Raw genomic sequence first — 23,403 nt, 5'->3', positions numbered from 1 at the left:
CAGATACTGAATCATTTGGATTCTTTGAAGGCAGGTTTAGTCTTTGTGATTTGTCCACAGCCTCCTTCATGGTTTGCTCACTCCGTTTTTCAGTTCCAAACCTTCTCTTTTTCTGAGCTTTGCCAACACACTATTCTTTATCATCAAACTTTTGGCTGTTAAGGTCGTTTACAGTTTTTGCTGCTTCATCAGCATTCAAAGTTATCATAACTGAATCGTTGGTTATCAATCCGAGGTGTTTTCAAGAGTTCGAAGGGTTTGAATAAAGATTGTAGTTGTCAATATACATATGATGTTTTATAGTCTTGATTGATACGAATATTTTTCTGGGTTTTATGAATAGAAGTGATGTTCTAGCACAGTTAGAAGTCAAAGTATAGCTTTGAAAGGTGTAGGGATCTGAGAGTGATGATATCAGTTATATCTTGACTTGGATTCTGATATGTTAAAATCAGAATATGTAATTGAATTTGAATGAGTATGGTTGTTTTGATTTCTATGAAAGAATATATCTCGTTGTGAAAGTAGTGAGTATAGTTGATGATTTGTTGAATCAGAATTGAAGAATGTAACATATTAATTGTGAATTTATATATCTTTCGGGTATTACCTACCCGTTAAAAGTTTCACAAGTAATTTGTACCGGAGAATTTTATTACAGTCTTTATGAAAAGATATGTATGTATATTTTCTTCAGATGTAATACAGATTTAATGAGTTAATATCATATTAAGCTCATTTGATTTTCGGCTGGATAAGAAGTGAATAATCTCTAAAACATTAAAGATTTCATAATCTTCACGGAGTATTTCACTAATGTAATCAATACTTCGTTATTCAGTTTTATTGATATTTCCTTAGTGAATCCTGTTGGTGCTTATAGAACTCTTGCTAACTTCGCAAGGTACGAATGATGTTTTCTGGAAAGTTTCAAGTACATTGAAAATGAAAGTGTAAAATCAAACATGTATTTGAATAATACACTTGATTTATTATCAAATGAAATCTATTAAGTCTAAGCATAGATTATAGTGAATGATTGTTAAGTCATTAACGAAGGATGTACATCATAGCATATTAATAACATGAACTAATCGAGTAGTTAAGATTCACACGTAATAGCTTAGTACGAAAAGATTTATTTTGATCTCAAAATTCATATATATATAAAATATACATATAATTTCTTCAGAGGGAATGAGTTAATACTTCATAACTCGTTGATACGATATACGCGTTGTTGATTAGTGATGATGTTTGCAGTAATTATGGATCTGGCAGAGCTTGTGATGTTGTAGATGCTGCTGATGCTGACGATGCTGACGGTACTGACGGTGCTGGTGATGCTGACGGTACTGTTGATGCTGTTGGTAAAACAGATCTAACTTGTAAATCGTGCACCATTCCGATCAGGGTTTTATTTCATCATTTCTATTTGCTCACTCATCTGGTTTACAATTAGAACTGGAATAAGTAATCTCTAAAACTTTTAGAAACTACATATTCTCTGCAGAATATTTCTTCGATGAAGTTATGAATCAATACTTCATCGTTTGTTGTTGTTGGTATTCCTTGGTATCTATGGTGAGTATGACATTGATGTTCGAGGTACAGACTGTGATGTTGAGGTGTGGGATGCGGATGTTGTTGTTGGTGGTGGTAATGATACTGTTGGTGTTGATGATGGTGGTACTGTTGATGCCGGTGATGCTGTTGGTGCTTGTAATCTTTACACCATATTCTCCAACGCCACTACCCGAGCGCGAAGCTCGTTGACTTCTTCTACTATACCGGGATGATTGGCGGTTCGGACGAGCGGATGAATAAGATCCAGAATTTGAGATAGTATATAATCATGACGAGATACTCTGGAGATGAGAGAGAAAATGGTATTACGAACAGGTTCGCCGGTAAGTGCTTCAGGTTCTTTGCCAAGAGGGGAATGTGGTGGATGGAAGGGATCACCTTCTTCTTGTCTCCAATGACTAAGTAGGCTACGAACACATCCCCAATTTATCCAGAATAGGTGATGGCTAATTGGTTGATCCATTCCGGTTACACTGTCTTCGGAGTTCAGGTGAATATCCATATCGGAATAGCTGTCGGAGTTTACGGAATTTGAACTAGATACGGGATCCATCTTGTATAATTAGAGAGATGATTTTTGATATGAAATAGATTAGAGAATTTAGATTGGTACTCTTCAATACATAATTTACATATGTATTTATAATACCCAAATTCCATAAATCACGGAGGAATTTTCGAAAGATGTCAAGCAAAGTTTACAGTAATAGATATGCTAAGATATGAATTCGTCTGTACATTATGTATGCAATAAATGTAGGAAACGTGTCTAGACTTAAGAATGATAAGCATATAATTTCTAACAAGAAATGATAAGTAAAACTCAGTAAAAACAGATACGGTCATAGTCCAAACTCACTAATGCATCCTAACAATTACCAGTTAAACACACTAATGCAAATTCTGGTTCTCTATGACCTCAAGCTCTGATGCCAACTGTGATGACCCGTCCAAATTCATTTGGACGAATACATCATTCATTGATTTCATAGTGAGGTTTTGACCTCTATATGATACGTTTTGTAAACATTGCATTCTTTTGAAAAGGCACAGCATAAATGAATATATATATCCAAGGTTTTCGACGTCTGATGATTTCTATGTATATACAATTATAGTATATAATAGTTTACAATACTACATCCGTTGATAATGCTGTCAAAATAAGATACATGGTGATGATTTTATGAATGCAAAGTTTTCTTGAATAAAGCATGTACGACTCCATGCACATAGCTTGTATAACGTATAAGCAAACAGCGGAAGACTTCTAGGAACCTGAGAATAAACATGCTTAAAAGTGTCAACACAAAGGTTGGTGAGTTCATAGTTTTAATGTTGCGCATAATCTGTATATAAAGGTGGATCACAAGATTTCAGTTGTTTCATCCGAAACGTTTATCAAAAGATTCTACGAAATTGAGCACCCTGGTAACCAAACTTTAATGTTATAATAAGTACCCCTGTTTTAACATACATGCAACCAACATGTACAATACACACAAACCAACGTGTACTAAACTCAAATAGCATACGTCTGTTTTATAGTTCAGGCTAGGGTTTCTATACCTGGAACAGACGGGGATGTCAAGCCCTATGGATCCATATATAACTACTCGCACCCACCAGTTCTTATAACCGGCAGTTACTAGTTACCAAAGCTAAGGAATTTTCGGTTCAAACATGGCGTAGAATTTAGTATGTACTTGTATCCATTGCGTTTAAAATAAATTGCATGTATTCTCAGCTCAAAAATATAGATTGCGAAAGCAATTAAAAAGGGAGCAAATGAAACTCACCTTAGCAGCACATAAGGTCATTCACCAAAATATGACCGAAACTCAGAATGCAAAATAACCGTTGATCTCAACCTAGAGAACATATGTTGGTCAATACATGTCTAACAAGCTAGGTCGGGTCATAGTGTATCACAATCCTAATGCTCGAGACCGACAGCAAAAGTTAACAAAAGTCATCTCAAAAGTCAACCTGATCCAATATGATCTTTAAATCTATACATGTTCATTAACATAGTATAAGTCTTGATAATTGAACGAATTTATAGTTTATCAAACTCAAAATATTATTTATTTCAGGAGCTATATTATATTTGAATTATCATGGCAATCGAAAATATTTTATTATTTCACATAGCTTTTCAATACTTGTAAAATCAGATTATAGTGTTTATAAAGTTTTAAAATATGATAAGACGGTCAACTTTAACAATTGTTCAACAAAACGAGACGTGCCTTATATAGAAATTCATTTACTCGATTAGTAATATCTAAAAATCCAATTTATCAATCTCATAGATAAGTTGTTTAAATATTAATTTACAGTTTTAAAAACATATTCAATTAACGTCAAACATAATTCAGTTGACCATATCTTTTAATCCATTCATCGAAATCACGCGATTTCTAAATGAAAAGTTAATAATTTTTCGCCAGCTTTCCAAAAACATGCATATCATATACCTTATCTCAGTAGCATATGTATCAAATTCATAATTCATCAAAACTATCTAATGACGAAAATTAAAACATACAAGCATACATAAATATATATACTCGAGCACTAGACATGGATACACTATTAATATATAAAAGATAAGATGTGAATGCTCACGTATCAATATTGTGATTCAATATTGTAGGAAAGTACGTAGACGCGACAGAGATGATAAACACTAGATTGCCCTCACGAGCATACCCCCGAACCATACCCATAACCTCCATAGCTATAACCCATAATTTTCTTAGCTCTATCCCTCTCGAAAAATCCATTTTGAAAACGTGCGAGCAGGACCTCGTCGTAGTATTTTATGTATAATACTAATAATAATAATACTAATAATAATAATAATTAATAATAATAATATTAATAATAATTATAATTTATATATAAATAGAAAGGTTCGAGAGATAGATGATTGAAATGAATGAATCACAAACTGCAAAAACGTTCGATTTATAAGCACTTGACACCACCTACCACACCATGCGATCGCATGGGGTCTGAGTGTCATGGCCATGCGATCGCATGGCCTTACTTTACAGCACATGACATTGCAATATCTTACCGACACCATATTTATGTAATGTGAATACTTATATATATTATTTAATATATAATATATTTAATCTTTAGAATTAATTAAATATTATATTATATTCTCGTGCATAGTTGATTTGTAGTTTTTACACCGATGAATTGTACGTTGACGCTCGACTTACGTACTGGTTCCGGTTTTTCAAACGCATTTTCGTACGCTTAGAAAACTGGTACTTTACGTTTCATGTAATGTACCTTTATCAATAACAAGACTCAAATCAATGAAAAATTATCCCACTCAAAGTATAAATTATTCATTTGAGTGTTTTGGTCATTTGCTTCTATAAATCGACGTCTCGTTATTTACCAATATATATTATAACAATACTATTTTAAATTCAAAACGTTTTACGACTAAGTTAATATTATATTTTATCATTTTGTAAAATAATGATATTATTATTTAAAAATATAAACTTATATATTTTAGAAATAGTTACTTACTAATATAATATTTAGTTTTTCAAAAAAATAATTATATTTCAATCGTTTAAATATTAGATATTATTATATCACCTTACGTTTTACGTTCTAGTACATAATTTGATATGATTCATTTATGCGCCAACATTTAATTTAACTTCTCAAACGTTCTAATTAACATATCTATAAATCAATTGAATCAATAAACAAGTGTTACAATCGTTTACTTCACTTATCGATATTTATTTTCTAAGTTATCTATATTCTCCAATTTTACTTTTACATTAAATAATATGAAGGTTAAATAGTTTATCTTATCAAAAGTCACGAGGCAATTATTGTAAGGCATGTATTGGAATTCAACAGGAATTTCCACCAATCTGTCTAGCTCTCGCTACTTGACACTTTGTCCTTACTCGAAGACCACTTTACCATTTATTCCGAATACCGTTAAAAAGGAAAGGTTTCCTAAATCAAGTTGGGCCTCTCAACAGAGACCCGTAATCATATCACAATGTATCTGATAATTCAATCATTTGATATTATCTTCTAATTCCGTTGATAAATATCTTGAAATAATTACGTTCATGTAAAGTATTATTCATCTAATACTTTGTTACCGTTCTCAAGTCATATAATAAACTTCGTAACTTATTTTCATATTAATCAAACGTTTAATGTTTCATTAATATTTCTCAATTTAATAATCACACATATGTATATATTCATACATATCTATTTACACATAATTGTTCGTGAATTGTCGAGAGCAGTCGAAGGGTAAATGAATATATGAACACAGTTTAAAGTTTTTGAGATTTCAACATTACAGACTTTGCTTATTATGTCGGAAACATATAAAGATCAAGTTTAAATTTGTTCGGAAATTTCCGGGTTGTCACATTTTGGTTTGTGATGGGGGTGCTTTGATCGAAAAAGAAACAGGCTAACAATTGCAGTAGGTGACATGGGTGATGATTTTCTTATGATGGTGGGCGTTGGTTCTTGGTGGTGGTGATGTTGAAAACAACACAGCCGTAGCAGTTAAATGTGGCGGTGGTGTGGTTGTTTACAAGGTAGTGAGAGTGGAGGTCGATGGTGAAGGAGGTGGTTGTCGATGAAGTGGGTTTGAAGTGGTGATGGAAGGTGGTGATCAAAGGTGGGTTCAATAAAGGCGGTTCTCGATTTGGGTTTGTACCAAAGAAACGAAGATGATGGTAGGGTGGTTGTTCGGCGATGATGGTGGTTATAGGTCTCGGTTCATCAACAACAAATGGGTTTTGAAGTTCGAATAGTAGCAGGACCCGTATAGCACTCGGTGTGGTTGTTTGTTGTCATTAACAGCAAAAGTAAGTTTAAGTAGGTGATAGTTCAACAAGGTGGGAAGATGATGATCAAATATGAGGGTAGTGACTCATGGTGAATAAGAGTGGTGAGGGTGCTCTTTAAACTCACATATATTGTAATAATTATAATATTAATAATAATTAATAATAATAATATAATTATAATAATGAATCTAATATCACAAGCGCACAGTAAATCAATTTGTAATAGTTCAGCAACCGGTTAATTGAATTCTTATGCCGACAGTTTTTACACGAAATATTATATTGCGTCCATTGCTAAACAGTTAACGTATAAAATGTTCCTAAAAATTTCAAATTTTTAAATTAAGTCCATTTATTTATTCTGGTTATTAACTGTTTGAAACCTGATTAAAAAGGTTCGTTAATTATGTATTTTCTGTTCCAAATAATATGTACGGAGTACTAAAATTTAAACTAAAAAGGTAAAAATATTTCTATCAAATCTAAAATCTTCGTAATAGATTTACAGTTCACCTTTTATTTTGAATCTTCATAAACTCGTATTAGATCTATATGAACACTAGCGAAATGACAACCGAGTGTTTCAAACGTTTACTAAATAGATTCGAAATCACAATATATATATTATATACTTTATTTATATATATATATATAGATAGATATGTTTTAAATAATAATTATCATAATATCATATTTTTATTTTATTTTATATAATTAATTCTAATAACAACGACATATAATATTTAAAGTTATATTTCTAAATTATTATATTTATATATACATATATATTTAAATACACACAAATCTATTTACAATTATCTGTTTGTGAATCGTCGGAATTGGTCGATGGTCAATGAAACAGTTCAAAATTTTTGAGACTCAACCTAACAAACTTTACTTATCGTGTCAAAAATATTAAATCGTATCGAGAGTTTGATTTAAAATTAGTCGAAATTTTTCGGGTCGTGGCATGTAACGTGGTGTTTCTTAGGGTTTTAGAGCCTTGTATTTATAGGCTATTCATTAGGGTTTGAATAAGATCTTAAACCCTAATAAACGTAATCATTTCCATAACCAACTTATGTCAAATAATAAAATCGAATAATAGAATGATCTTATCGTTAACTTGGTTAACAAGGTAAACATACAACCAGGTCAAAAGGTCGCATCCAATGGTATAGGTGCAAATGATATGCGGTCATACCCTTTATACGTTAAGGACGCACAACACATGGTGGTCTAGTGCATCAGTATTGAACTTGCATGAATGAACCACCTGAACATGCGCATGATTATACAACATGTTAAAACATATATAATTGGTTGTGTATAATCAATTTTTGGTTGTCTACAAATCAGCTCTCAAATAATAGAGCTAATAATAATGTATTAAAACTTTATCTATTGCTTTAAAAAAAAGGTTAAAGTTAATAGACTATATATTTTTCAAATATTCTGATGTAGGCTATGTATCCATTTCGTCTCATTCTCGACTATATACTCTAAAAAAGTCTTTTCATGTCAACAATTAGTCACCAATTACCGGTACAACCGGTCAAAATAATTACGTGTAATTTTTTTATTCTTTTTAAAGATGACGTGGACTAAATATAGTTTCTCTTTTATTTCAATGTAGTTTATATAGTTTTTTTTTTCTAATGTAAATTATAAATATGATGACACGTCATCAATTTTTTTTGTTGAAGATTAAAAAAGTATAATCGTTTAAGTTAGTACACTTTTTGAAAATATAGAGCCGATAATAAGAGCACCCCGAGTGGAGGTCAGTCACGACCTCGTCGGGTTGCTCGTCGCGTTTCCCCACACTCCCGTACCCCGTCACCCTGGCTCGTCGGCTACGGGTCAGTCGCCCCCGAGACGCAACAATCGACCGTTACAAAAAAAAAAAAAAAAATTAAATCAATGTTCTAACCGTTGGTTGTTTTCTTTTTCTTTTCTTTTTCTTTTTTTTTAAATATTCTATATATACATTCATTTTACTCAACATATTACAAAATCAAATCCAAATTCTCTAATCAAAATAAAAATATTTTCAACAACGTCCCGATGCACGAATTGTAACTTTTTAATCGCAATATCGTAGTGTGTTTTTTTTAAGTTTTAGGAATCGTATGTTTTTTAATTTTTAGGAAATGTAATGTTTTTATTTTTATTATTAATGAAAGTTGTTTCCATTTATGTTAATTTTTATAATTTTATCAATTTAGGTTATTTTTAAAATCATTAAAATAATAATTAAAATATAAACTGACATGCCTAACTGACATAGGTCACCACTTCTCATTTATTCTGACTCAGCAAGTCAGGCCTGACATGTCAACTGACCTCAGTCACCACTCACAGTGCTCTAACACAAATATGAATATATAGTCTACATCGAAAACATTTAAGATAGAATAGAATAACGTTAAAAAAAATATCTTTAGATCTATTATATTATAGCATTCATTACCTAGAAGAAATTATTATTCCGAGAGACTTGCTTAAATACTACACCATATATCTCTATTTCTATTTAAATACCCGAAAATACGCTTCTATTTCTACTTCATCACTTTCATTCTTTCTTTGTTTTTCTCATCTCACCCATGTCGAAATTTATCTTTGCCACTGTATCTGACGCCTGGTCACGGTGGTGTGGAACCATCAATATCGACCAAGAGTTGGCAACCGCGATTCTCATAATCATTTCCATACTTTCTATATTCTGGTTTATATGGACGCAGTTAGCATCAAACAGCTCGAATCCACCACTACCGCCGGGGCCACCGGCTCTACCACTCGTAGGAAACCTGCTATCTTTGGACCCGGAGCTACACGTGTACTTTGCGACGTTAGCAAAAATCTACGGCCCAATATCCAGGCTCTGGCTGGGTAAAAAACTTGGTATTCTCATCACCTCGCCTGATTTAGCCCGTGAAGTGCTGAAAGTTAACGACGTCATGTTCGCCAACCGTGACGTTCCGGTTGCTGGGAAGGAAGCTACGTATGGTGGAAACGACATCGTTTGGTCACCTTTCGGCAATCAATGGCGGATGTTGAGAAAGATTTGTGTCCGTGAAATGCTCAGTAACCAAACTTTGGATTCCGTTTATTCTCTTCGTAAGAAAGAAATCAGAAATACAGTGAATTACGTGTACAAACATGCTGGGACGCCAGTTAACGTTGGGGAGCAGATGTTTTTGACCATTTTGAATGTGATTACTGGGATGATGTGGGGTGGGACCGTCAAGGCTGAAGGTAGGGAGAAGTTGGGAGCCGAATTTCAACAGGTGGTTAATCAGATAACTAGATTGTTGGGTCTGCCCAATTTATCGGATTTTTATCCGGGTTTGGAGCGCTTTGATGTGCAAGGTATCCAAAAGAAGATGAAAGTGTTGGCAAAGAAATTAGATGGAATCTTTGAAAGGATGATAGAACAAAGGAGTAAAATGAGTAGTGGTGATGAAAATAAGGACTTTTTGCAATTCTTGTTGCAACTTAACAAAGATGGTGGAGATCTCAAAACGCCCTTCACCGTCGATCATGTCAAAGCCTTGCTTATGGTAAAATTAATAATGTTTTAATTTGATATCAATTAATTAACATCTTCAGATCAACATGGTGATTAATTGATTTAGATTCTACGTTTTTTAACTTTTATGTAAGATCTAAATCCTTTATATTAAAAAGATGCTAATATCCAAATATAGTAATTAGTTAATATTATTGACAGAATTGATAAATCGTATCGTATAGTTCAACAACATGTACAACATATAAGTCTAATAGTTCATCCTTTTCTAAAATCAATTGGTGATAGAGGGACTTTCCCTTAGACTTATATACATACATTTGTTTTGTCCCATGGCCGATGTGGTATAACTTCCCAACACGCCCCCTCACATCGAGGCGTGGAACGATTGTAGAGATGGCGGGCCCTCTCACATCGAGGCGTGTAACGGTTGTAGAGATGGTGGCACGATAGCGGCCTGACTCAATCTCTTTGTAGCGACGGCGGCACACACATGGGTGCCTGGCTCGGACTCGCTTTGTAAAACCGCTTACCTGAGCTCTGATACCATGACATAATTAATAAATCGTATAGTCGAACAACATGTTTAACATATAAGCCCAAGAGTTCATCCTTTTCTAAACCAATTGGTGATAGTGGGACTTCCCTTTAGACTTATTTGCATACATTTGTTTTGTCCCATGTTCGATGTGGGATAACTTCCCAACAATTATTACTATGTATTTCTTTTTATTTTATTAATTAATGTCAAACTTGTTGTTTTTCAGGATATGGTGGTGGGAGGGACGGATACAACCTCGAATACACTCGAGTTTGCTTTGGCAGAGATGATGCGAAAACCCCAAGTCTTAAAAAGAGCGCAAGAAGAGTTAGAGACTGTGGTGGGGAAGGATAGCATAGTTGAAGAATCACACATCAATAAACTGCCTTACTTATATGCCATCATGAAAGAAGTTCTTAGATTGCATCCAGCACTTCCGCTTTTGGTTCCACATTGTCCGAGTGAGTCAATCGTTATTGGTGGCTACACTGTCCCTAAAGGTGCTCGCGTGTTCATCAATGCGTGGGCTATCCACAGAGACCCTTCCATTTGGGAGAACCCATTGGAGTTTCGACCCGAAAGGTTTTTGGATGGCAAGTGGGATTATAGTGGTAACGACTTCAATTATTTCCCTTTTGGTTCTGGGCGAAGGATATGTGCAGGGACCGCAATGGCAGAGCGGATGTTTATGTTCTTGTTTGGGTCGCTTATTCATTCGTTCGATTGGAAATTGGTTGAGGGAGAAAAACATGATTTATCCGAAAAATTTGGAATCGTGTTGAAGAAGAAAGTTGTTCTTATGGCGATTCCAACACCAAGGTTGTCTAGCTCTATAATGTACGAATGATATAAGTGGTACTTTAAATGAAGCTTAAAATATATAAGGACAAACCATAATTATTTAACTTTGATTTATCAAATGCAACTTTTAATTTACGATTAGCGTTTAGTTTTGGCATTTAGTTATGTACGATAACAGTCACACCCAAGGTTGCAAAATTCGCTATTCGGGAATCAATCGGTCGGGACTTTAGAAAGATTAATCGGTAATTCGGAGATTAATCGGGGATTAATCGGATTGTACTTTATACATATAAATATTAAATTTTAAAAATTATATGTGTAAATATAGAAAAAAAACCCATAAATATAAAAACAAACTTTAACATAATTGTCTAAAATTATTCATTTTGCTCAAAAACTATAAGGTTCTAGTTTAGATTCATGTTAAAATGTTAACCATTTTTGACTTTGACCGACTTTGAATACCAAATTCGATTTTGACCCATCAATTTACGTTGACTGTTTAAATAAACGGATTTTTGAAAAACGGAACGGAATGCTCTTAAAAATGATTAATCGGCGAGTAATCGGGTTTTTTGCAACACTGGTCACACCTATTTTTTGATCCGAACAAAAGATGCATTGGCCTTAAATTAGGCAAAGCATATTGAAAACTGCAAGAAGTATGGCGTATTTGTGGACCGGTGATAATGCTAAAAACGAACATATATTTCATAACATTATTCCTCAAGAAAGACAAGCTTTTAGTTGCAATTGTTCAATTTACAAGTGATATTCGTTTAAATAATAAAAGGTGAAGACAAAAGACAGATTCGACGAATTGAAGACGCAAACGACCAAAAAGCTCAAAAGTACAAAATACAATCAAAGAGGTTCCAATAATTGATAAGAAACGTCTCAAAATTACAAGAGTACAAGATTCAAAACGCAAAGTACAAGATATTAAATTGTACGCAAGGACGTTCAAAAATCCGGGACCGGGACCAGAGTCAACTCTCAACGCTCGACGCAACGGACTAAAAATTACAAGTCAACTATGCACATGAATATAATATAATATATAAATAATTCTTAAAAATTATATATATATTATATTAATATTTAAAATCGTCGACAAGAAAGAAGCCAAAGCTGGTGAGCTGGAATTTCAAACTCCGCGACTCGCGGAGTTTGAAGAAGAAAAAGGCCGCAAGTCGCGGAGATCACCTGGACTCAAATCCCTATAAAAGCATACGCAGTTTGATCGCAAAAATATCCATAATATATCAATCTCTCTATATCTATACGTAATATTTATATTTATAATTTATATTTTAATTTTAATTCTAATAATAAGGGTATGATAGCGAATGTTGTAAGGGTGTAAGTCGAAATTCTGTCCGTGTAACGCTACGCTATTTTTAATCATTGTAAGTTATGTTCAACCTTTTTAATTTAATGTCTCGTAGCTAAGTTATTATTATGCTTATTTAAAACGAAGTAATCATGATGTTGGGCTAATTACTAAAATTGGGTAATTGGGCTTTGTACCATAATTAGGGTTTGGACAAAAGAACGACACTTGTGAAAATTAGACTATGGGCTATTAATGGGCTTTATATTTGTTTAACTAAATGATAATTTGTTAATGTTAATATAAATATTTACAATTGGACGTCCCTATAAATAACCATATACACTCGATCGGACACGATGGGCGGGGTATTTATATGTACGAATAATCGTTCATTTAACCGGACACGGGAATGAATTAATAGCCACTAGAATTATTAAAACAGAGGTGAAATTATGTACAAGGACACACTTGGCATAATTGTTAACAAAGTATTAAAACCTTGGGTTACACTCAGTCGACATCCTGGTGTAATTATTAAACAAAGTATTAAAATCTTGTTATAGTTTAAGTCCCCAATTAGTTGGAATATTTGACTTCGGGTATAAGGATAATTTGACGAGGACACTCGCACTTTATATTTATGACTGATGGACTGTTATGGACAAAAACCAGACGGACATATTAAATAATCCAGGACAAAGGACAATTAGCCCATGGGCATAAAACTAAAAATCAACACGTCAAACATCATGATTACGGAAGTTTAAATAAGCATAATTCTTTTATTTCATATTTAATTTCCTTTTTTTATATTTAATTGCACTTCTAATTATCGCATTTTTATTTATTGTTATTGTATTTAATTACACTTTTAATTATCGTACTTTTTAATTATCGCAAGTTTATTTTATCGCACTTTTATTATTCGCAATTTCATTATCGTTATTTACTTTACGCTTTAAATTAAGTCTTTTATTTATTTAATATTTTATATTTTGTTTTAATTGCGACTAAAGTTTTAAAATCGACAAACCGGTCATTAAACGGTAAAAACCCCCTTTATAATAATAATATTACTTATATATATATTCGTATTTTTATAAATTAAACTAATATAGCGTTAAGCTTTGATTAAAAGATTTTTCCTGTGGAACGAACCGGACTTACTAAAAACTACACTACTCTACGATTAGGTACACTGCCTATAAGTGTTGTAGCAAGGTTTAAGTATATCCATTCTCTAAATAAATAAATATCTTGTGTAAAATTGTATCGTATTTAATAGTATTTTCCTGTAAAAATTTAATAGTATTTTATACCCCTTAGCTTTAACTATCAAGTATTTTTGGCGCCGCTGCCGGGAAACATCTAGCTTAAAAGCCGGAAGCGCAACGCTAATAAATATATAAAAAAAAGATTTTTTTATTTTTAGTTTACTTTTATAAAAATACGCTTTTGTAAAAATAAGTTTTAAATATTCAAAAACATAAAAAGAAAAACAAAAATATAAATATTTTTAAGAGTTTGTTAAATATTTAAGTTTTATAAAGTTTCTTTATTTTTATTTTATATAAAGTTTATTTAAGTTTTAAATATTTTATTTTTATTTAAAACATAATAATAAAAAAAATATATATATATAAATAAATAAATAAAAATCCGAAACCTGTCAAACGAAGCTACCTTATCTGAAATTTGAAACCCCTCGACTCTCGAAGTTTTCCAGCTTCGAGCACCGCAACTCGCGGAGCCGTCTGACACGGGCCACACAGAAACCCTAACAGCATTTATTACGGTGTAATTATTATTTATTATTATTATTAACCCTAATTACTTAATTATTATTATAATTAGTTTTAAAATTTTAAAATAAATTGTATTTTAAATTTTAATTAGTTTAATTAGTTTATAAAATTAATAGTTTTATAAATTAAATAATATAAAAATTATATTTTTATAAAAATTGTAATTTTCACAACTTTTAGTATATTTTTATATTTTGTCCCTTTTTAATTGTTTTAGCTTAATATTTGTATTTTTCGCTCGTATTTAGTTTTAAACTTAGTTTTTGCCATAGTTATTTTTATTTATAGATTTTTAGGCTTTGCCGTAAAATCCCTTAAGTGCTTTTTCTTTAGACTAAGATCTAAGTGCTTTAGAATTTTGCGACGCCTTTTTAAGTTTTAGTACATTTTTAAGTTATTTCCATTTGGGATATAGTTTTACTTGTAAGCTTTAATATTTTTCGACGCCTTTTACCTATGTATCAATTATCATTCCAATTAGTAATCTCAATTTGCGATTATAATTTTAAGTTAGTGATAGCAATAAGGTTGGGTTAGTCGAGTGTTTTTAAGTTCTATAAGTCAATTTTTTTTCTTTCTTATTTTTTCGACGCCTTTTATTTTTCAACCCTTTTTATTTTTCGACCTTTTTCGACGCGCTCTTTTTCTTTCTTATTTCTCGTCATTCTAGTTTTTAGGACTTAGAATTTTTTCTACTTCTTATCTATATTTCTTAAAATTACGAAAATTTATTTTAAGTAGTTAAATTGATAGACATCAAAATTTTGTGGTTCGTAGTAGTAGTTGGATTTGTACGTGGACCGGGTTATTGGAGCCAAACAGTCCTCAATTATATTGAGACCAAACGAATCATGCCCCTCTGCTGCATCTTTTGGCTATTCGAAACGTGGGCAAAATCAGAAAAGTCTATTAATTGGATAACTTATATAATTTTTCTTTCCTTTTAAAAACTAATAGGATATTCAATGAATGCATCGAGCAAGACGTTCACCACCTTTTGTACGTTCACCACCTGTAACTAGATCAAGACATTTAGCAAATATTACCGCCATTGATTTTTCTTTAGAATCGTCATCCAGTCGACCAAGTACTCCAATTCAAATTTCCGATAATCCATTTTTTGAACCCGACCTCACAATTGAGAATCCGGAGAATATTCAGGGACGATTCATAGATCCTGAACCCCTAAATTTTCCTCCGGAACCACCAATCATTCAAACAGAGATTGTTGAGGAACGAACCATTAAATCAGAATCCTCTAGTGATTCGGATTCAACAAATTCAATTATGGAGAATCTGGAACCTTTAAGTATGGAAGACCGAATGAGAGCTAAACGCACTGGCCAAGGTCACGCAATTACTCATCTAGACATTAATGCGCCAGATTATGAAATCAAAGGACAAATTCTACACATGGTGACTAATCAATGCCAATTTAGTGGTGCGACGAAGGAAGATCCAAATGAACATCTTCGTACCTTTAATAGGATCTGCACTCTATTTAAAATAAGAGAAGTTGAGGATGAACAGATATATCTCATGTTATTTCCCTGGACTTTAAAGGGAGAAGCCAAAGATTGGTTGGAATCGTTACCTGAAGGGGCGATTGATACATGGGACGTTTTAGTTGAAAATTTTCTTAAACAATTCTTTCCGGCATCTAAAGCCGTAAGACTTCAAGGAGAAATTGTTACGTTCACACAGAAACCAAACGAAACTCTATATGAGGCGTGGACAAGATTTGGAAAGTTATTAAGAGGATGTCCGCAACATGGTTTAGACACCTGTCAAATAGTACAAATATTCTACCAAGGATGCGACATCACTACAAGGAAAGACATCGATATAGCAGCTGGTGGTTCTATTATGAAGAAAACCAAAACTGATGCTTATAAAATTATTGATAACACTGCTTCCCACTCACATGAGTGGCACCAAGAAAAAGATATCGTTAGATCATCTAAAGCAGCTAGAGCTGATTCTAGCCATGACTTAGATTCCATTTCCGCAAAGATAGATGCTGTCGAGAGACGAATGGAAAAGATGACTAAAGATATCCACTCAATACGAATTAGTTGTGAGCAGTGTGGAGGACCACATTTGACAAAAGATTGTCTCAGTATTGAATTAACAATGGAACAAAGAGAGAATAGTTCATACATAAACCAAAGGCCTGGAAATAATTATCAGAATAATTATCAACCGCCAAGACCGATTTACAATCAAAATCAGAATTATAACCGAAATATTCCATACAACAACCAACAAGGTCCTAGCAATCAACAAGTATCCAATAATACTTACAACCAGCAAAGACCTAATTTTCAAAACAAACCACCACAACCCGATGATAAAAAGCCAAATTTAGAAGATATGATGACAAAGCTAGTTGAAACTCAAACGCAGTTTTTCACATCTCAGAAACAAACTAATGAAAAAAATGCTCAAGCATTTAGAAATCAACAAGCTTCTATTCAAAATTTGGAACAAGAAGTAAGTAACCTAGCAAGGTTAATAGGTGAAAGAAAACCGGGAAGTTTACCTAGTGATACAAATGCTAACCCCCGGAATGAAACAGCTAAAGCCATTACCACAAGAAGTGGTACAACACTTAAACCACCTAAAATACCTGTAACTTCTGATGAAGCTATTTCTACTCCACAAGAACCACAACCTAAACAAGATAAGGAAAAAGAACCGGTAGTTGAAAAGGTTAATGAAGATAACATAGTTAAGGATAAACCTGATGTTAAACCATACCAACCACCACTTCCTTACCCAAGTAAAATGAAGAAAGAGAAACTTGAAGCCGAGCAATCCAAATTCTTGGATATGTTTAAACAGATAAATGTAAATCTTCCTTTCATTGATGTGATTTCAGGAATGCCTAGATATGCTAAATTCTTGAAAGATCTAATCTCGAATAGAAAGAAAATGGAAGAACTCTCGACTGTTACTATGAATGCTAATTGTTCAGCAGTGCTGTTGAATAAGATACCAGAAAAATTATCTGATCCAGGAAGTTTCACAATTCCATGTTTTCTGTGTAGTCTTAGTTCAATAGAAGCATTGGCAGACTTAGGTGCTAGTATAAATTTAATGCCGTATTCACTATACGCTAAACTAGACCTTGGAGAATTGAAACTAACAAGAATAAGCATACAACTAGCCGATCGATCAATAAAATATCCTAGAGGGATAATGGAGAACATGCTAGTTAAAGTTGGTACTTTAGTATTTCCAGTAGATTTTGTTGTTCTGGACATGGAAGAAGATTCTCAAGTTCCTCACATATTAGAAAGACCATTCTTAAACACGGCTAAAGCAATGATAGACGTGTTCGGTAAGAAATTGACCCTAAGTATAGAGGACGAGAGTGTTACCTTTTCAGTTGATAGAGCAATGCAACAACCGCAATCTGCAGATGATACATGTTATTATATTCAAACTATAGATTCACATGCAGAATTTTTAAAAGAATTTCCAGAATTACAAGGAACAGGAGAATGTTCTTTAGGAGAAGGTAATGAACCAATTGATGAAGCTGAAATGTTAGCTACACTAATAGCTAATGGATATGAACCAACAACAGAAGAAATTCAAATGCTAAAAGAAGAAGACAGATATCGATATAAATCATCAATAGAAGAACCACCGAAATTAGAGTTAAAGCCACTTCCAAACCATTTGGAATACGCTTATTTACATGGTGAATCTGAATTACCTGTAATAATATCGTCTTCTCTTACTGAAAATGAGAAATCACAACTCATTTCTGTGTTGAAAGCTCATAAACCAGCCATCGCATGGAAGATTCATGATATAAAAGGAATAAGTCCTTCGTATTGCACACATAAAATCCTTATGGAAGAAGGTCATAAAACGTATGTGCAACGCCAACGAAGACTAAATCCGAATATACAAGATGTAGTAAAAAAAGAAATTATTAAACTACTAGACACAGGTTTAATTTATCCAATTTCTGATAGTCCATGGGTAAGCCCAGTTCAATGTGTGCCTAAGAAGGGTGGCATGACTGTTATCACAAATGAAAAAAATGAGCTTATTCCTACAAGGACTGTAACAGGATGGCGTGTATGTATTGATTATAGAAAATTAAATGACGCCACCAGAAAAGATCACTTTCCCTTACCTTTTATTGATCAAATGTTGGAAAGGCTAGCCGGAAATAGTTATTATTGTTTTCTTGATGAATTTTCCGAATACTTTCAAATTCCAATAGCACCCGAAGATCAAGAGAAAACCACGTTCACGTGCCCTTATGGTACTTTTGCTTACAAACGCATGCCATTTGGACTTTGCAACGCCCCTGCAACCTTTCAAAGGTGCATGATGGCGATTTTTCACGACATGATAAAAGAATGCATGGAAGTTTTCATGGATGACTTTTCAGTCTTCGGTGATACATTTGAATCATGTATAGTTAATCTGGAACGAATGCTTATTAGATGCGAACAATCAAATCTAGTACTTAATTGGGAGAAATGCCATTTCATGGTTAAAGAAGGCATCGTTCTTGGACATAAAATCTCAAAGGAAGGAATTGAAGTGGATAGAGCTAAAGTAGATGTAATTGCTAAACTTCCACATCCCACCAATGTTAGAGGAGTTAGGAGTTTTCTAGGGCATGCCGGTTTTTACCGACGTTTCATAAAAGATTTTTCTAAAATTGCCACTCCTATGAATAAACTCCTAGAAAAGGATGCTCCATTCATCTTTTCAGATGAATGTATCAAATCTTTTAATATTCTTAAAGAGAAACTCACTAATGCGCCAATCATGATAACACCAAATTGGAATCTACCGTTTGAACTTATGTGCGATGCAAGTGATTTTGCAATGGGAGCCGTTTTAGGACAAAGGATTGAAAAACGATTTCAACCTATATATTATGCTAGTAAGACGTTACAAGGAGCACAAACAAATTATACAACTACTGAAAAAGAACTCCTTGCTATTGTCTTTGCTTTTGACAAATTTCGTTCATATCTCGTTCTAGCAAAAACGGTGGTCTATACCGACCATTCTACTCTTAGATACCTATTTTCGAAACAAGATGCCAAACCAAGATTAATCCGTTGGATCTTACTCTTACAAGAGTTTGATATTGAAATCCGAGATAAAAGAGGAGCAGAAAATCTCGCCGCTGATCATCTTTCTCGTCTTGAAAATCCCGAATTAGAAGTTCTAAATGAATCGGCCATACAAGACAACTTTCCTGATGAATATCTATTGAAGATAGATTATAATGAAATACCATGGTTTGCAGACTATGCAAACTACTTAGTATGTGGACTCCTTGAAAAAGGATTATCGTACCAAAAATGAAAGAAATTCTTCAGTGATATAAAACACTATTTTTGGGAAGATCCACATCTGTTTAAAAGTTGTCCAGATGGAATAATACGCTGATGTGTATTCGGAGATGAAGCTAGTAAAATTTTAAACCATTGTCACACATGACCAACAGGAGGGCACTATGTGCCTCAACTAACAGCAAGAAAAGTTTATGATGCTGGATTCTATTGGCCTACAATTTACAAAGACGCACACCTTCTTTGCAAATCCTGTGATGCTTGTCAAAGGGCCGAAAAAATAAGTCAACGTGATGAAATGCCACAAAATGTCATCCAAGTATGTGAAGTATTTGACATTTGGGGTATTGACTTTATGGGTCCATTTCCAAAATCTCATAATAATCTCTATATTCTCGTAGCCATTGATTATGTATCTAAATGGGCGGAAGCACAAGCTCTCCCAACTAACGATGCACGAGTTGTAGTCAACTTTTTAAAACGTCTTTTTGCAAGGTTTGGAACGCCGAAAGCTTTAATAAGTGATCGGGGTACTCATTTTTGTAATAATCAACTTGAGAAAGTTCTCAAAAGATATGGAGTAACTCATAAAATCTCCACCGCATATCATCCACAAACAAGTGGACAAGTTGAAAATACCAACCGAGCTTTAAAACGTATTCTAGAAAAAATCGTAGGATCAAATCCAAAGGAATGGTCCATTAAATTGGTGGATGTACTCTGGGCTTTTAGAACAGCCTACAAAACTCCAATTGGAACCACACTTTTTAGACTCGTTTACGGAAAAGCATGTCATCTTCCAGTAGAAATTGAACACAAAGCATTTTGGGCTTTGAAGACATGTAATCTTGATTTACATGAAGCTGGACGTCTACGATTAAGTCAACTAAACGAATTAGAAGAATTAAGACATGAAGCATACGAAAATTCGTTAATCTATAAGGAAAGAACGAAGAAATGGCATGATAAAAGAATCAGAAGTTTAAAAGAATTTAAAGAAGGAGACAGAGTTCTTCTTTTCAATTCACGCTTCAAGCTATTTCCTGGAAAATTGAAATCAAGATGGTCTGGACCATTCATAGTCAAAAGAGTTTTCCCATACGGAACGATAGAATTGATAAATTCAAATGGGATTGAATTTAAGGTTAATGGTCACAGAGTTAAACACTACATAGATAGTCCGATGGAATTCGACAACGAAGTTAATCACAATTTCGATACCACAGCTAACTAAGTGTGGGAAGAATCAAGTCTTTAAAGGATAATATGTATTTCTGTTAGAGTTAGATTGTCTGTTTTCATGTAGTTCTCGAAAATGGAACCCGAATGGTCTTTCCCTAGCAGACCCTAAAGAACTAGTCTTCTCCCCCCATTCTGAATTTTTATTTTTTTAGGAAATGAAGACTGCCTGTGAACTAAACCATGGTCTAATGCTACACGCTTTGATCACTAAACGTAATAATGACACACTTACGAGTGAAATAGTATCAGTAATCAGAGAAAGATTGGACGGAGTAAGAAAAGAATCCAGATGCGAAGATAATAAGTTACAATTTGGTAAAGGAAAATCAAAATCCGCAGCGAAAAGAAGAGCACGACACCTAGAAAGATGTCACAAATGCGGAAAATGGTCACATGGAGGTAAATGTTCAAATAATCAAACCTATTCAAATACCGAATTTGTTACTTTATGCAGAGACGGACCGTTCATATGTTTAGAAGAAAAAACACTGAATGCTCGAGGTTACGCCTATGTAGCTATGCAAAACCAATTAAACCGACTATCTTATGAATGGGATAGATCATATAACTAAGAATACTATCTCACAGGTAAGTCTGTACAGTTTTTATTTTTTTTATTTTTATTTTTAACCTTTTGATAATAAACGCTAATTTGTTCACTATAAAGTATTAAATTGGTATTGAATAAAATTAGGTTTGGCGACCGAAATTATTGATATCATATAAAAATTTATTACATCACTGCGAAATTTAACGTTTATTCTTAAGGTATAAATATCTTTAATCAATCAACCCAAAATATTTCAAAAATTCGTCATGAGTTAAATTAGGTCATAGAACCGAAATTACTCTACCGAAAAGAGGAGCGCATATTTTTGATAATATTTGATTGATTAAAATGGGATAAAAGCCAAAAAGATTTTTAATTTTATTTTTACCATGTTTTTAAAATTAATATATAAATCTTAAATTAATATTGTAAACTTTGTAAAATCAATATATTTAAGTTTGTCAATATTTGAAAAATTAATATTTTTAATATAAGTTTGTATGTATAAAAATAAAAATATAATACAAGTTTGGTGTGAATTTTTAATTTTATGCATTTTAAATTTAAGTTTGGTGTGAATTTAAAAACAAAAATTTACTTTATTTTGCTAAGTTAAAAATATGATTATTAAAATTCGACGTAAGTTGAAGACTAGGTCTTTGAACCGAAATTGCTTTACCCGAGGGAGGGACGAGAACTTTTATTATCATTATTTTTAATCTTATTGAATTAAAGTATGCCAAAAAACATAAAAAAATAAAAAAAAAAACCCAAAAATCTAAGCATTTAAAACAATCGCTTGAAAAAGACAAATTTTAAAATTTTGTCGAGGGATGGACTAGGACATCGTTCCAAAACGACCTCGTCCTAAAACAAAGGAAAACAAAATTTTAAATTTATTTTATATTTGTTTTATAAGTTAAGGATTGTTAAAAAAAAAAAAAAAAAAAAAAAGAAACCGCGACTCGCGGAGTTTGTAAGCTCCAAATACCGCGACTCGCGGAGGACAAAATTTACAGAAAAAAATATATACGCTTGAAACAGATCAGTTGAACACACCCACAACACAAAACTGCGAAAAACCAACCAAAAACACACACGAAAATCGAATTTTTCACCAAAAATCATCACATTTTTTACTAAAATCATGTTGAGAAGGATGCTATCAAGGAATTACTCAAGAAAAACGGTAAATTTCTACACCTAAACACCATTTAATCTGAAAATTAGTGTTCTTGAGCAATTTTATACCCAATTCGATTTTGATGCTTTTTAGTGTAATTATGCTTAAATTGCTTGTGTATTATGCTTGTATAACCTAGATTGATACTATTTAACATGATTAGAAGCCTTAAACTTCAAATTTTGAGTAATCCAGGGTTTGTGTTCTTGAGCAAATTTGGGGCTTTTTGATATAAACAGGTTATGGCCGATTTTTGTCATGAATTGTTGCTAAATTAAGTAGTGTAACATGTTTAGGTAGTTAAATGATCCAAACTTTGAGCCTAAACATGATTTTGAGAATTAAAGTGGACTTTTTCAAGTCTAAAATTCATGAACTTGATTTTTGAGAGATAATGCCATTTGAAACTTGTTTAATTGCTAGTAATGATTATTTTGACATGTTATTTGAGTTGAATGCTTATGAACTTGGTGAACATTTTCGTATATGCTTATTTGAAAAAGTGTAGATTTGATAAAAATATGAAAATGAGCTTATGTTTGATATAAATTGAACATGTCATTGTAATTATTTTGATTGATGATTTTGCTGACACTAATGCATATTTGGATGC

The 23,403-nt window shown here is 32.8% G+C and overlaps 1 protein-coding gene across 1 annotated transcript; it reads left to right on the top strand.

Moving 5' to 3' along the window:
* Nucleotides 1–9,067: 9,067 nt before the first annotated feature.
* Nucleotides 9,068–11,381, top strand: LOC139848381 (7-ethoxycoumarin O-deethylase-like). The gene is made up of 2 exons (XM_071838117.1): nucleotides 9,068–10,024; nucleotides 10,761–11,381. The coding sequence occupies exons 1-2, from the start codon at nucleotides 9,068–9,070 to the stop codon at nucleotides 11,379–11,381; spliced, it is 1,578 nt and encodes a 525-aa protein (XP_071694218.1).
* Nucleotides 11,382–23,403: the final 12,022 nt, after the last annotated feature.

The sequence above is a fragment of the Rutidosis leptorrhynchoides genome, chromosome 5 (assembly GCF_046630445.1).
Source record: "Rutidosis leptorrhynchoides isolate AG116_Rl617_1_P2 chromosome 5, CSIRO_AGI_Rlap_v1, whole genome shotgun sequence".
In the NCBI taxonomy this organism is placed as follows: Eukaryota; Viridiplantae; Streptophyta; class Magnoliopsida; order Asterales; family Asteraceae; genus Rutidosis; species Rutidosis leptorrhynchoides.
The sequence above is the reverse complement of the archived record's forward strand: the minus strand, read 5'-3'. Positions and strand labels throughout refer to the sequence as shown.